We start from the raw sequence: 15,780 nt of genomic DNA on the forward strand, positions 1-15,780 counted from the left end.
TTTCAAGATAAAGGCATAATTTTTTTTTGTGTCGTGTTATGGCCTCTATTTGGTTTCAGTTATGGCAATTCCTCTCTTTTTTTTTCAAACTAGTTGATAGATATGGTGGTAATTGAAAGTTTAGTCATGATTAAACACGATTTTAGATATGTATGATGATCATTTGGGAAAATCTCCATACCTTGTTGCTGAATCCTTGAATCTTGCAGACTTGAATAATGTAACTACCTCCATCAAAACATGATTGATATCTAAATATATTATCAGTGTTGCAATGAATCACTAGTTTTTATTGCTATTCTCCTAATACACATTGTATACACTCTCATGTGACTTTTTTTGCACTTTTGTATCGTCACGTTGAAGAATCTATTCCTCAATCTAGTACCCTGATCATTCATATCAATAAAGAATGGTTAATCCTTTGATTATGCCAAGTTTTAAAATTCTATCTAACCAAATATCCAAGCATTCTTGCTATACAATACTCCTACTGTAAGCTTGGGTTGTGACCAATTTTTGCAACTTGTATGATGATGACATTACATGGTCTTTCGATGATTTATTTCATCAATTAAGGTTATGAAATATCATGAACTCATCTATAGGGTTAAAATTTACTGTACTTATAAAATTGTTAAGATTTTCTTAGTTTTGTCCTCTTTAAATGGCTCATTATTATTTTCTTTCCCTAGTCATAAATTCTAGTTCAAATTGGTCAACACCATTATCTTTCTTACGTTTACCACAATTTTAGGGCAATACGGCTATCTATCTGGCTTGCACTCACCATATGATTATAATCACCATCTTCAAACTTTAATTTTTTATTATTTTTCCTAAATTTTTTGTCTCTAGTCATTCACAAAGATCTTCGAAGACAATAATGTGGACTATTTCCTCTTTGAGTTTATTGTAAGCATACCATTAAGGAAAAAGGTTTGTCAGGTGAAGCAATTAGATAAGTCTTGTCTTTGTTTTAATTTGCAACATTATTTTACGTCGGCTTATTCGGTCAAGTATACTAGCCCTCTTATACAAGACTAGTCCAAAGATCTTAGATATGGCTACAACCAGAACAATACAGGTAAAAAGACTCAACTTAGTTGCTTGCTTATCACCTTGATTAATAAGTTGTTTCTTCATTGAACCTCTAGGTATAAAATTTCTCAACAAAGTCTATCATTTACATTCAAGAGCACATTTGAATTTTCTTGATGTGCATGATAGCTCCTATATGTATCTATTGCTACTTCTTTCCTTGTTTGCTATAAGCTTCCATCAACTTGAGGTTTACTTTTACTGCACTCTACTAGTTTCAATATACGACTACTCTGCTTGGACTTAACACCGCTCATCCTTATCTTTCTTCTATATTGCACATGTGATTCGTATAAGAGTAGTAATATTTCACTTTAATGATTTAGAAGTTATGCCTCTCCTCAATAGATGTGTCTTTTTCAAGTATTTTTTAATGTACGCTAATTTCTGTTCAACAACATTGCATATTGTTTTGTTTCATAAAATTGGCACATTCTAACCTCATTAATGATACTTGGGTGTGAGTTTGTTAGTTGTAATTCTCTCTCCCTTGTACAAGAATTCAGTTTACGACACTCTCCCTAATCCAAATTATGACACTTTCAATTATAGCTCTCCCTCCACACACACACACACACACACACACACACACACACACACACAGGTACCTACTTTTTCATATGCAGCATACTCTCGAGGTATGTACATCAAATACATCACTCCTCTTTCCTTTTTTTTTCTATATGCATTGTCTTGTATGCTATGTAATCAAAAACTTCTAACATTTTGGCTTCTACTTGCACTGAATGAAATTTTCGTTGAGATGATTTGTCATTAAGCTTTGTAGCTACTCATATATATATATATATATAGAGAGAGAGAGAGAGAGAGAGAGAGAGAGAGAGAGAGAGAGAGAGAGAGAGAGAGAGAGAGAGAGAGAGAGAGAGAGAGAGAGAGAGAGAGAGAGGGAAAGATATAGAGATAGGGAGAGAGAGTAAGAGGGGAAAGAGGGATGGAGAGAGAAACAGAGAGAGAGAGAGAGAGAGAGAGAGAGTAAATAGAGAGAGGGAAAGAGAGAGAGAGAGAGAGATAGGCAAAGACGAAAAGAGAGAGACGGGGAAAGAGAGAGAGTAGATAGAGAGGGAGAGAAACAGGGAAAGAGAGAGAATAGAGAGAGAGAGTATAAATAGAGAGAGGAATAGAGAGAGATAAGGAGAGACGGAAAGAGAGAGAGAGAGAGGGGGGGAGAGAAAGATAGGGAAAGAGAGAGAGTGGATAGAAAGGGATAGAAATAGAGAACGAGAGAGAGAGAGAGAGAGAGAGAGAGAGAGAGAGAGAGAGAGAGGAATAGAGAGGGATATGGAGAGGGTGTTGATAGAAGACAAGGGGTTCCACTTGTAAAACAGGCTGGTCTGTGTTTTGCAATAACGGGATGAAGCGGCTGCCTCAATTTGTGAGGGCCAACCTAGGACATGGTGGATATCCCTGGGATCGCTCTTGTGGGCGTACGCAAAGCCTGAAAAAGTGGTGCCCAAGTCCAAAGCCACCATGACCTTAGCCGAGACTTCCATGCCACGGCAAAAGATTTCATCCATGTTTGGCTTCTCATCTCTAAGAGTGCTTGCTTTACATGGAGGCCCAGGCATGACTCTGGGCTGGAGCTTCCGCTTCATAGTTTATCTGCATGATCGAGAGAGAGAGAGAGAGAGAGAGAGAGAGAGAGAGAGAGAGAGAGAGACTCAGTTAGAGAATGGAGTTACTTATTGCATTACATTAGAATTGTAATGTTACGATCAATTGATCACTTAGACGTTGAATCTAGGTGCAGCCAACACAAAATGATGGCTACATTTACAACCATAACTCTTTATCTCTACTCAAAACGATGGCTACATTACGTATATGTGTGTACATATATATTTGTTTATGCATGTATGTAGGCACTAAGTACGGGAGCATAGCACCCGAAGGTAAGACATTTTCTCTTGGGTATAGTCCTTTTTTAATCGTGGCATTGTGGTCATTGATCCACTCATGCATGGATTACCACAATGTACCTTCGGTTTTACCACGGTTGAGACTGTGATGATATCCAAAGAGGTGTACTTGACCTTTGGTACTACTAGCCTCTATTTAGGTCTACTAGTATATATATGTATCTACGTGTTTGTGTGCTAATATATTTGTGTTGAGCGAGTAGGGTGGAAAGCTTAATCTTATGTTTCTCTTTGTAATGTAGATGTCAGACGAGAGACCAATTGGTGGGGAGCAGCCAGCTGACTCTTCTTTTGGTTGGTTCACATCCCAGGTGGGCTCCCACTTGGGGTGGACATCACCTCTAGTCGCCCCGAGTCTTGAGTCTGTGAGAACAAGTAAAGAAATAAAGAATATTTCTGGCTAGTTAACCCTAAACCATCAGTGTCATAGGTTTATTTTTGTTCTTTGCAGGCATGGCCATCCTACACCTACCCTTCTCAGGTTCCTCCATCGGGCGTAGATCCAGACCTGCAACGGCTCTCTCTTTACGAGAATAGTACCTCCGAGAGATAGAGAATTTGTTTGGTTGCTACACTTCGCAGCAGCTTACGACCTACGGTATTTCTCTGCACACTATACCATAGGGGAGTCAAAGAGGAACTCCTTACTTACAGAGCCTCGTACCGACAGCACGTCAGTCTACAACCCCTTCCTATCGTCCTACTCCCATTCCATCGTAGGTCCTACTCTCCTTGTATTGCAGGGTCCCACTCCCATGGCATCACAGGGTCCTACGCCACTCCAATCCACTCCTACTTCACCAGAACATCGTAGATGGACTTACTCTAGCAGTGCGCATCAACGCTCTTCTCAGGGCAGTGAGTGCTGTGAGAGACAAAGCGGCAGCGGATCTTGTGGTTTCTCATGTTTTGGTAGTGGCGGGGGAATGGAGTCCCCACTTTCAGAGCGTGCTGCCCCTAACGCAGAGGAAAAGGATACTGATGCACCCGTGCCAGACACGCATGGATGCTACTACAGGATTAAATATGGTGGAGAGCTGGACTTCGGCACAGCACAGGACAGAACATTTCGATGCCATCTACAAATTCTTATACATTCAACGTATAAGAACTGTTTTATAAAATTTAGAGACCAACTGTCCGATCATGCACGGTACATTGAGGACGCTCTGTTAGCTAGATTTTCAAACGCCCCCGATCAACGTTTTTCACAACAATGGTTGGAGGGCTATAGAAAGACATTTTTGAAAAACAAGCAGTCCAGTGTGCAGCGCGCAGCAACCAACCAAGTCAGAGATCTAGACAGGAGTTACCACGGTGGCAATAAGGGAGACGCGGAGTGGGAGTACGCAATTCAAGAAAAGAGCGATCAACCTGCGACGGGCTCATCATACAAACAACAACACGAGACTCACGCAAGACAAACTCCCACGCACTATGACTTAGGAGGCAAGGGAGCTTGGAAGGATAGATATGTAAGATTAATTGAATTATAACGTAAATCGGTGATTATAAAGATTATAGTTGATGATTTGGTATTGTTATTGCTAACTTAGGAAAATATCACTCTCTCTCGACCAACCAGAGATATAGTCAAGTATCGGGAGCGACATACAGAATTTGATACTTGACGATGGTTGTTAAAAAACAACCACATCTCTCATGAGCAATTCGACGTGACGGTTGGATCACTACAAGCGGTAAGTTTAAACAAGTAACTTTGTATCAATTGTTTTGAGCTGCTATTGATAATTCTTTAATTTGGTTTGGGTTTATGTAGAGTCAAAGTGATCAAGCATACGTGTCTCTGGACAACAACGGGATAGAGGAGGATTAGATACAAAAATATTTTGTCCAAACTTTCGTAAAGTCCCAATGTGGTACAATGTATATACAACTATTTACTTTTTATTGTAACTTTTTAATAGTTGATCTTCTGCATTTTAAATTGTCAAGGTAAAGTAAATTCAATTTCAATTCTTTGGTATTTTTTATACTCTTTTAAAAAACAATTGATGTTTCATTGTTTTATGCAGGTAAAAAATAAAGGTGCTCATTTGGGCCACCCAACCAAATGAGCACCTTTATTTTTGATTTGGTGTGTAGCGGCAATAGACGCGGTAATAAATGTGGCAACGGGCGCGGTAATAGCAGCGGGTATATTACCGCGACTATTACCGTGTTTATTGCTAAAAAACCACTATCGCGTCCATAGCCACGGTTATTGCCGCTCCCGTAAATTTTTCTCTCTCCTTTATTCTTTGTTTTTCCGTGGCTATGGACGCAGTTATAGACAACTCCTCTTATAGTGACATCGGGTGTAGATTTGCCAATTTAGACAACACCAATCACAAATTATGGTGCAGTGGATGGCCACCACTATTCCTAGTATGCTTTTGTTACCTAGGTATATGTTGGCAGATATTTGGATTTGGATTTATATTGGATTTGGACTTGATATATGACAATTTTATGTCGTGACAGTATTTATGGAATTGTACTTGAGATTGATGAGAATTGATTATTGAATGATGAGTGTGACCAATGATATCCTGATTCATCAGGGTATGAGATATACTGCTTGTTTTGGTGATATGGGACAATAGGTAGTATATGGATGACGACAGGCATAAGCAATGTTTTTTAGTTTCATACAAGAAAAATTTACTATATGATATTTTTGATTGATATTTCTAATCACTGATTTTGACAAGTATGGTTTACAAGATTTATCTTCGTAACTGAGGACAGTTGTTTTCTAACCTAGAGGTATGTAATGAAAAGTGCTCACTCTTGAATAGGGGGAGATTGCACCCAGTGTATAAATTATTATTCTCCTCTCCTCTCGTCATGCTGGTGTAGCACTCCCCTCTAGGAGGTGCACCGGTACATGCTCTCTTGGTCTCTTCTGCTCTTTGTCTCTCTCTGATCGCGTGCAGTCTCGACTATGTGATATGGGTTACACCAAGTATGCATATTTGTTAGTTTGATGGTTTGTAGGATGTTATTTTTGTATTTTGTAGGGTCTTCCTCACATCCATTTGTAGCAGAACGTGCACTCACTATATCACATCCCGTGTGTGGGGAAGCACATTACAAGACCGGTGTGAGCGGGGCTCACCTACCCCACAAGGTATTGAGACACTTTCTACTTATCCCTCGAATTCAACACATGTTTAAAAGAAAGTCTATAGTGGAGCTTCTCACATGGCATGCCAACCATCGCTCAAATGATGGGACAATGTGTGTTAGTGCCGATACACTTGCATGGAGGCACATGGGGAGACTAGTGCTTGGAATCTGCTCTCTCTCTCTCTCTCTCTCTCTCTCTCTCTCTCTCTCTCTCTCTCTCTCTCTCTCTCTCTCTCTCTCTCTCTCTCTCTCTCTCTCTACAGAACGCAATAAAATATTGTGATGAACGTATTGAGATTTTCATAGTGATTGACAAGGTAGAAGTTGTCACGTGAAGACTCACACAAGGGGATACATAAGCAGATAAAACTCCAGGTAGATGCATCACTATACACGAGGTATACACGTGACTACATTAACCTATTATACCCATCATTAATAATAGCTACAAGAACATAGCAAATAGATCTTGTGTTTACACCTGATGTTTCAGATGTAGAACTATTTAGGATATGGTAGTGATGGAAAAAAGGCCTAGGCATCAATTAATTCATCTACTGAAACTTGGATAACTCCATTACAAAAGGCTTCAATTAGGGTGAATAAACCTTTTAAAATAGTCAATTGTAGTCGGTGTATCACTATAATGAGGTCAACTTACCTTGAAAGTTGTCAATAAAACTTTGACCATAGTCGATCGATTATACCCACCGTAAAAATTCATAGGCCTAGTGCAAGCCTTTCTACCGAAACTTGGAGGAATCGAGTACAAAAAGCTTCAACTATAGTGAATCGAGTACAGAGCGCCAGGATTACCTTCAAGGGGGGACGCTTTGTTGAAGAAGGGGCTTTCTAGTTCATTACAAAAGCAGACCATCCCCAAGCTTGGAGGGTGTAGGTAGACGATGAGGGTTTCCACTTGTAAAACAGGTTTGTCTGTGTTTTGCTATAATGGGATGAATCGACTACCTCAGTTTGTGAGAGCCAATCCAATACATGATGGATGGATGTTGTGGAGGTCGTCCTGTGGAGATATTCGAGGTCCGAGAAAGTAGTGTCCATGCCTCGGCAGAAGATGTCGTCCATGTTCAACTTCTCATGTCTGACGGTGCTTGCTTTATATGGAGGCGCATGCATAACTCTAGGATGGAGCTTCCTCTTCGTAGTTTCATGTTTATCCACATAGCCATTGTTTCATATTTTAATATCTATTTTCTGAAATTTTAAATAATGTTGTTTAATTTTTATGCACAAGAAAAACAGAGGTAAATACCAAAATTTGAATGTTTAAGCGCTAGAGCGGGATTCGATAATATAAGCAGCAATTTTGGTAGTCGTGGTAATATTTGAAACAAAAAATTAGAATGTCCTCCCGTCCCTCTCTCTCTTCCTTGGCCAGCCCATTTTGGACTCTCTCTCTCTCTCTCTCTCTCTCTCTCTCTCTCTCTCTCTCTCTCTCTCTCTCTCTACAAAACGGGGTAAAAGATTGTGATAAACGTGTTGAGATTTTCATAGTGATTGACAAGGTAGAAGTTGTCACCTGAAGACTCGCATCAAGGGGATACATAAGCAGATAAAGCTCCTGGTAGATGCATCAGTATACACGAGGTATACACGTGACTACATTAACCTATTATACCCATCATTAATAATAGCTACAAGAACATAGCAAACAGATCACTTGTGTTTACACCTGATTTCAGATGTAGAACTATTTAGGATATGGCAGTGATCGAAAAAAGGCCTAGGCAGTGTGCAATTAATTCATCTGCTAAAACTTGGATGACCCCATTACAAAAGGCTTCAATTATGGTGAATATACCTTTCAAAATAGCCAATTATAGCCGGTGTATCTCTATAATGAGGTGGACTTACCTTGAAAGTTGTCAATAAAACTTTGACTACATAGGACTATTTAGTATATGGCACTGCTCGTAAAAAGTGATAGGCCTAGTGCAATCATTCTATCGAAACTTGGAGAGGAATTGAGTACAAAAAGCCTTAACTATAGTGATATTACCTTTAAAATAGTGAATATTAGTCAATGTATACCTTGGAAGAATAGTCAACTATAGTCAAGTCAACTTACCTTGAAAGTAGTTGATATACCTTCAAATATAGTCAATCAGCCTCTGCAATAATCAATATAGTTCTCTACACTGGGTGAAAGCAAGTTGACTAGACTGTATTAATTTTATGCAATAGAGACAGATCTGTGTCCTAATCTCTCTATCTCTCGAACGTCTAGTTCTTTGTAACACTGACAGGTCTCTCTATCTCTCGAACGTCTAGTTCTTTGTAAGACAGACAGCTCTCTCTAATCTCTGTCTCGCTGTTTCTTAACCGTATAGAGCATATTGTGCAGGGATCATCACTAGACGTCCAGGAGTCAGATTCTGAGCATGGATCGATCGATTGTCAACAACGATTTGCATGACCTGACGAATAAAACGCAAATTGCTAATGAAGCCGGTACTACTTATGATACTATTCAGAATGGCGGGCTAATTAACACTGATCAAGACTTAACTCTAATTTATAATGCAGTGCCTGCATCGCTCTTGATGGAGGATCATGAGTTGTTGCGTTATCAGGATCTCGATCCTGAGCCTATTCAGAGCTTCAGTAGTACAACTCAATTAGTTGATCAGGATGAAGTTATTCCTGATGCGGACCTAGATATAATTTTTGCAAATTTGCAGGGGTTACAGGACGATATTGAGCAGCTGCCTCATATAATACAGGAGCATGCCGCATTAACGCAGTATTCTGAGCATGCATCGTACCATGAGCAGGACCTTGATCGGCTTCAAGTTATTTATCATGATCTAGCGCGATTAACGCACTACCCAGATTCTGATTTATATGCTCAATATTATGCATATGCTAATGATCTGCAGGGGTCATACAATTACGAGCATCAGCTTGGAAGTGTTGTCGGACTACAGGATCAGCAGGTGCAGCAGGCTGATCAGCATGGCGGCGCTGCACCCGGATTCATTACGCAATATCCCCCAAACCTGCAGATGAGCAGTATTAATAATTATCATGAGCAGTCCCTTCCTGAGCTCGCAATTCGTGTAGCTGGATCAATGCACTGCCAAGATTCAAATCACGTTTATCCAGTTCATTATGCAAATCTGCTGCAGGGTGCACATCACCAGCAGCTTCTGGTGCCTCAGCTTGGAGTTAGTGCAGTAGCCAAATTAACGCATGATCATTATGCCATGAATGCTGATCATCTACGTCAGGGGCTACAGGATCACAGCAGTTTCTTACCGGCTCAGTACCATTTAACTAATAGTGCAGCTGCAGATATTCGATGCATCGTGGACACGTCAATGAGGCAGAAGGCGCATGATGATGCTGATGCGCATGAAGAGGGAAAAGGACGGAAGCGCGCCAAGCTTGCAGACATAGAGAATTATGTCCATGATGTGGAACAGATTAATGTGGAATTTCCTGCCGCTGCTAGTCTCAATCCAAGTGAATATAGCGTAGTGAATAGTGTCGATGGGCTCATTAATAATGATATTGGGAGCATGAGTTACAGGACAGCGTCATCCAGCTTCAGCGCCGGGTTTGCAGACATGCCAAGTTTGCGCCAAGTTTACACTCAACACTATCAATCCAATATTAATCATTCAGACGGTCCGCTGCAGCCTCTGCATCAGCAAGTGGGCAGTGATCGGATACATTATAAAAGATCTGTAAGACTAAATGATCATAGGGCTCGCTAAAATTGCTAACGATAATAATAGTAATAATATGAACCCAATCTGCTTGCAGGGCGAGGCCATGCCCGCGTTTATCGAAGAGGCGTATGTTCAGAATCCTCAGGTAGAAAAACAAATTCAGATGGTATTAAGCTCGATTAAGCAATTAATTGCAAGATCAGCTCCTGCCGTAAATAAAGCTTGGGTTGATGAATAATATATTGCATGTTCTGTGCTCCAGGTGCCAGCTGCTGTCGACGACAACGTTGAGCCTAATGACAACATGATTGAGGAGTCGGTGCAGGAGGAATTACCAAGCGATCATGTAGCTGCTGGCGAAAGCAGGCGATTGGCTGTCCCACCTCTCGCCGTCGAATCAGTTGCCGGGGAGAAGAAGCGCTTGAAGGGAGTATATCGGTAACTAGGGTGGCCCAATTCACTCCTTCATTTCTAGCTAGTAAAGCAAATATCAATTGACCAGTTCATTTTCGTCTTCCATTTTGCAGGAAGCCCTCGACAAAAAGATTTGAAGCCTCTCTGTGGGTGCCGACGGAGCTGCTACAAGACTACGTCTCGCTTGATGATAAAGACGCAGCACAAGCAGCTGACGCCCAAATTAGCGACAGCAACAGCCAAAACAACAACAACAGCAAAAGCAAACATACCAACATCAACAAGAAGACGAGGAATGGAAAACAAAGTAATCAACACTATATTGCCTGCTAATTACAACATCGATCCCATTGTACGACGTTCTAAGCGCTAATTTTTGTGATCTTTTCTTGTCCTAATTATCTGCTCCTCGATCGGCCGTTGGTAATCAACGTCAACCTCATCGCGTTCATCAGTTTACTTGGGTATAATTAAGGCCCTTTCAATATCTTGCGCTTCTAGAAAGAATATCCCACTGACTAAAGATGTTTTTTTTAATTAAATATAGGCGCCTTTGACACAGAAGATGAAGCAGCAGGAGCCTATGACCGTGCTGTACTCAAATTTTATGAAGGCAACGACTCCAAACAAACTCAATTACTTAATTTTAAGGTAACAATATTGAATGCCTTAAAACCATTAGATTGTCAGTTTTTCCAACCAATTTTTCATTAAGCCTGGTCGCAAGCCTTATATCCTATTATTCAAATTCCATGATGTATTGCAGAGAGAGAGAGAGAGAAAGAGAGAGAGAGAGAGAGAGAGCCTGAGGTTTTTTAAGAAGGTTGTTGCAATCTTACAATTGTGAGTATGGCAAATTACAGGCCTCAGAATACAACAATGAGCTGGAGCTAAGGCAAACAATGGATCCAAACAAGTATATGGCATACATAAGAGGGTAAGCCTTTGGGCCTGCGATATATAAAAGTCTCTTAAAATAGAAGTTTTTGAGAGACCAATGACTCTCTTTCTGTGTTTTCACCTTGTTTTTAGGGGAGCTCCTCATTTTGCAAAAGGCAGGTCAAAATATCGTGGAGTATCTTATAGGTTGGATGTTCAACTTTATTTTGTAACAGTCAACATTACCTAAATATTGCCAGTGGGACAAGATTTCATGTGCATATAGATTTATGGTTGTCCATGTTTGTGTACCATGATATCTTTTTTGCATGCATGCATGCCACACATGCGCTCATGTGTGTGTCAGGGCTAGAAAAATACATTTTTCCTAACCGATCAAAATAAGGGGAAACTTGAAATTCTCCCGGTTTTTAGGTCTAAATTTGAAGCTTTTGCCGACAATTACACTAAAACTTGTGTAAATTTGCCAGTTTTCTTAATTGGAGTAATGGTGTTGGGGCATCGACAAAAATTATCATCAATTCTGCACTTTATGTCCCCAACAAGTTTGTAAGTCTAAGTGTCGTACCCTACTCAGGTGCTCAATTTTTTATCCCATTAGAGCTTTCTTTCCCCACAAATTTAGCCCTCAGCTCTCCCCACACACATTTTTGTCTCAACTGCTATGTGGGCTCACAATTGCAATGCTCATTTAGACTCAATTTTTGAGCATCGAAAGTCAGTAATAAGGTCCACACACCCCATTATGTTTCGTTTGGTCCATAGGTCATATTTGACCTTCGAAGATGATAATGAAATCTCTTTCTCTCTCCCTCTCTCTCTCTCTCTCTCTCTATATATATATATATATATATATATATATATCAACAAGGCTCGAGGGTTTCACTAAGTGTTAAAAACCTCCATGTCATGTTTGTTGGGATAAAGGCGTTGCGCCTTTGCTTGGGGCCGAACGTCCGGTGTCCAACCGTCCGCCCACCGTGTGTACACTTCTTTATTCTTTGAATATGAAGAACAAGAAGCTCCTCACTCATTACTTCCTGAGGTTGCTCCCCCCACACACTCTCGTGCTCCTCCCCTTCTTTGCATGCACCGCACCGCGCATTCACAAGTGGTATCAAAACCATGCGTGCGACAGCTTCTCCGTGACCGTCGCGGAAGCACGGAGCTTGGCTATGGTGGCTTCAGCTCGGCGGTGGTAGATCTAGCATGAATCAGATCAGATCGGTGCATTTTCGATGAGAATCGGTCCGATGGTGGAGGTGCTCGGCTCCCCGCACCCGTGGGTGTGCAGCTCTTCTCGAGACGAGAGCGTCTTGAGAGAGAATCAGAGAATCATGCAGAAATGGAATTTTGCAGAGCAAGCCGAGTAGTGAGCCTGGTGAGAAGCAAAGCAGATCCAAGAAGAGTGTTTGAACACACACACACACACACACTGTGTGTGACCTTCGATAGTGTCGAGCTGCAGATCCAATTAGCATTTTGAATCGGGCAGCGCAGAGGCTTGAGGCAAGCAAAGGGCCATGAGATAAGCAATCAAGCAGGCCAAGCAAGGCGAGGCAACCAAGGAATTGGCACAGCGGGCAGTAAGTGCAAGAGCTTGGAGAATCGGCAGCAGGGAATCAAGGGCATGAATTGAGCAGAGCATCGAGATGAGCAGGTCGGCGAGCAAAGGAATTGAGCAGCCTGTCAAGTCGGCAAGTAGGTGGCTCTGGTTAAATATCGGCCTGCTAGGCCGCATGTAGGTGAGCATGACTAGCCCAACCGATCACGTCAAACATTTCAGACCTATCTACAGAATGCTCCACATCCTGTGCACATGTACGCACGTAGTGCAGTGGTTAAGGCAATGCTCCTGGGATGCGAGGTCGGGTGTTCGAAACTGTGCGTAAGCTCCGTGTGTTGACTTTTTGGTCAACGGTCACCTAACGGCTACATACGACCGGCAACTGGCATGCATTGCTTTGCCACGAGGCCTAGCAGGTCGAAATATAACCAAAACCCAAGTAGGTTGGGCAGCAGAATCGAGGTGTTGTTGAGCAGGTCGATAGTAGAATCGAGGAGCTGTATCCCTTGGGAATGTGTGGTGGTGTTGCTCACATACACACACACACACACACACACACACACACACACACACACACACACACACACACACACTGGAGCAAAGGGGGAGGGAAGCATTGCACGTGGTAGCGCTAGTCAAAGGAAGCAAAACAAGTCGCAATCTGAGTATAACCAAATGAGCCAGCACTGAGAAGTGCAAGCAATAAGGGAAAAGCGTGTGTGGTGAACACACACTCACACACACACTTCTGCAATATCGTCAGAGTCTGCAGGTTCGACAAAGACTACCATTCCATCTGTTTGTAGAGAAATAGATTAAATTTCTTTTTGGCTTTCTAAAAGAAACCCTTAGTATTGTGTTGGGTTAGGGAGACTTTCATTGTTTTCGGTGCATGATGGAGACTTACCTTTCATTTCACATCCTGACATGTCTATACTTTTCTTGCATTCTATTTTAGAATGCTAAAGTGAACCTTCACCTTGCATAATTTTAGTAAATTTTACACAAAGACACATATATGTTTTTTTTTGCATTCTATTGTTTTAGAATGCTAAAGTGAAGCTTCACCTTGCATACTTCTTTTTTTTTTCAAAACTCACAATTGTGAGTGGATAGTATTAAGAACATCAGAAATATACACCGATCCTCGAGCTCAGACCGAGCCTTGAGGGTCAAAGGATTACAAGTTATCTGCTTGGCAGAGAAACCACTACTACTCCTCTGCTTACAAGATTTTATGAATTGTTCTAGACTAGTCCTCTGACGCTTATTGGCCTCAGATCATGTGGATCATCACTCTACTCTCTTGTTTGATTTCACAAAAGCTTGCCACAACCAGATCCCCCTCAAACACGCGGCGGTTCCTTGCTTGCCAAATATGGTGCAAGAAGTAGTACCTGACCTGATTATTTGAGTGCATACGAGAAGAGCAGGACTTCCCAGCCTGTTACTACCAAAGAACCGATCATTCTTGAAGAACTTAATTTGCCATGTCCTTTTAATCCACTTTCATATTTTCCCAGCCATATTGCCTGGCATCCCATGAAAAGGTGGGCTAGGTCTTCACTAGCTATTCTGCACCCCGAGCAACGATCGAACCCGATGCCTATTTCTTGTATCTTCACGCCCGTCGGCAGAGCACCCCACATCACTTTCCACAGAAATATTTTCATATACTGAGGCCACCTTGGCTTCCAGATGTTCTCCATACTCCCTCCTACCATTTTTCCGTCCAGTGCCTCTTCCATAATTTGTTGAGGGGGCTACACCAATTAGCCTCGTGCATTGATGCATGGTAAATGCCTTTAGAGTGTGGTTTTTAAAAGAGGCTACTACTCCCGGGCCATCTCCGAGCATCCCATTCAAAGTTGGATTCACAAATTGGCATCACCACCTTATCAAGCTCTTTTATCACTCTATAGACTAGTAAAGTCTCAAAGCCATTCAGTTGAAATTGGATGGCTAAAGAGTCATCAGTTTTCCAGCACTTCCTGTTGCCATCCTAGAATTTCTCTAGTCGAATGAGCTCCTTATTATTCACATTCCTGGCCATTTCTATCCAATAGGAGCTTTGTGGTGGCCCCAATATTTTAGAGAGCCAAGGGAACTAGTGCAAAATGGAGTTCTTAAAGTATCTGGTTACTTCCCCCCATTCCAAAACCGCAGCTGCAATTTTGCACTTCCTCATCACCTCCCTTGAGAGTCCACCAGATCTAAGATAAGACCACTTTGTGGCGAGAAGTTTGTCATGCATCACAACCCCCTTCCACTTTCCCCCTTTCGATCCCAGTTTTGCTGCATCAAGCATTTCTTTGGTCATGGTAGCCCAAGCTTGGTCCTGTTTAGCAAATGAGACCATAAATTTGGTACAAAGGGCCTCAGCATGGGATACAGGGTTAAGAATTCCGAGCCCTCCTTGGTCTACCGGGCAAGCAACTACCTCCCATCTAGCCCACTGCCATGGCCAGGAGGTTTTTGTGTTGTTCTTCCAAAGAATCCTTTTCACTAGTTTTAAGAATTCTTTCTAGTTACACTTAGCCATCTTGAGCACGGGACTGAGGAAAGCAATATACAGAATCATAAAAGCATTGATCACTCTAATCCGGCTTTGGAAGGGTAGGAGAACGAACTCCCTCCTTCTCATTTTGGCACTTATATTTTCAAGGACCCATTGAAATCTTTGACTGTGGGTTACGTCCACCCCTACAGGGGCTCCCAGGTTTCTAAATACACTCCCTTTTGAGATAATCTCTCCTGTCCAGACTACAAGGTCAAAAGAGTCGTTCTCCGTCAGGGAGATTACTCTTGACTTCTCTATATTGCACTTGGATCCCGAGGCCACGGCAAATGTTTGCACAATCTCCAGAGCTCTCCTAACAACTTGAATGCACGCCTTCAAGAATAGGAGCGAATCATCTACGAACATTTTGGCCAATAGCTGGTCGTTGCCCAGCAATGCTAGACCTTGAATCTCTCCCCGCGCAGCACTGGCTTCAAGCATCGTAATGAGAGGATGTGACCCGATGGCGAAAAG

The 15,780-nt window shown here is 41.7% G+C and overlaps 1 protein-coding gene across 1 annotated transcript; it reads left to right on the forward strand.

Moving 5' to 3' along the window:
- Positions 1-8,572: 8,572 nt before the first annotated feature.
- LOC147440397 (uncharacterized) lies at positions 8,573-11,408 on the forward strand. Its single transcript, XM_086483515.1, has 8 exons — positions 8,573-9,880; positions 9,960-10,010; positions 10,128-10,303; positions 10,393-10,586; positions 10,735-10,743; positions 10,827-10,930; positions 11,143-11,216; positions 11,312-11,408. Exons 1-8 carry the CDS (start codon positions 8,573-8,575, stop codon positions 11,406-11,408), a joined length of 2,013 nt encoding a protein of 670 aa, XP_086339641.1.
- Positions 11,409-15,780: the final 4,372 nt, after the last annotated feature.

This window comes from Adiantum capillus-veneris, chromosome 15 (assembly GCF_014529385.1).
Source record: "Adiantum capillus-veneris isolate H3 chromosome 15, ASM1452938v2, whole genome shotgun sequence".
NCBI lineage: Eukaryota > Viridiplantae > Streptophyta > Polypodiopsida > Polypodiales > Pteridaceae > Adiantum > Adiantum capillus-veneris.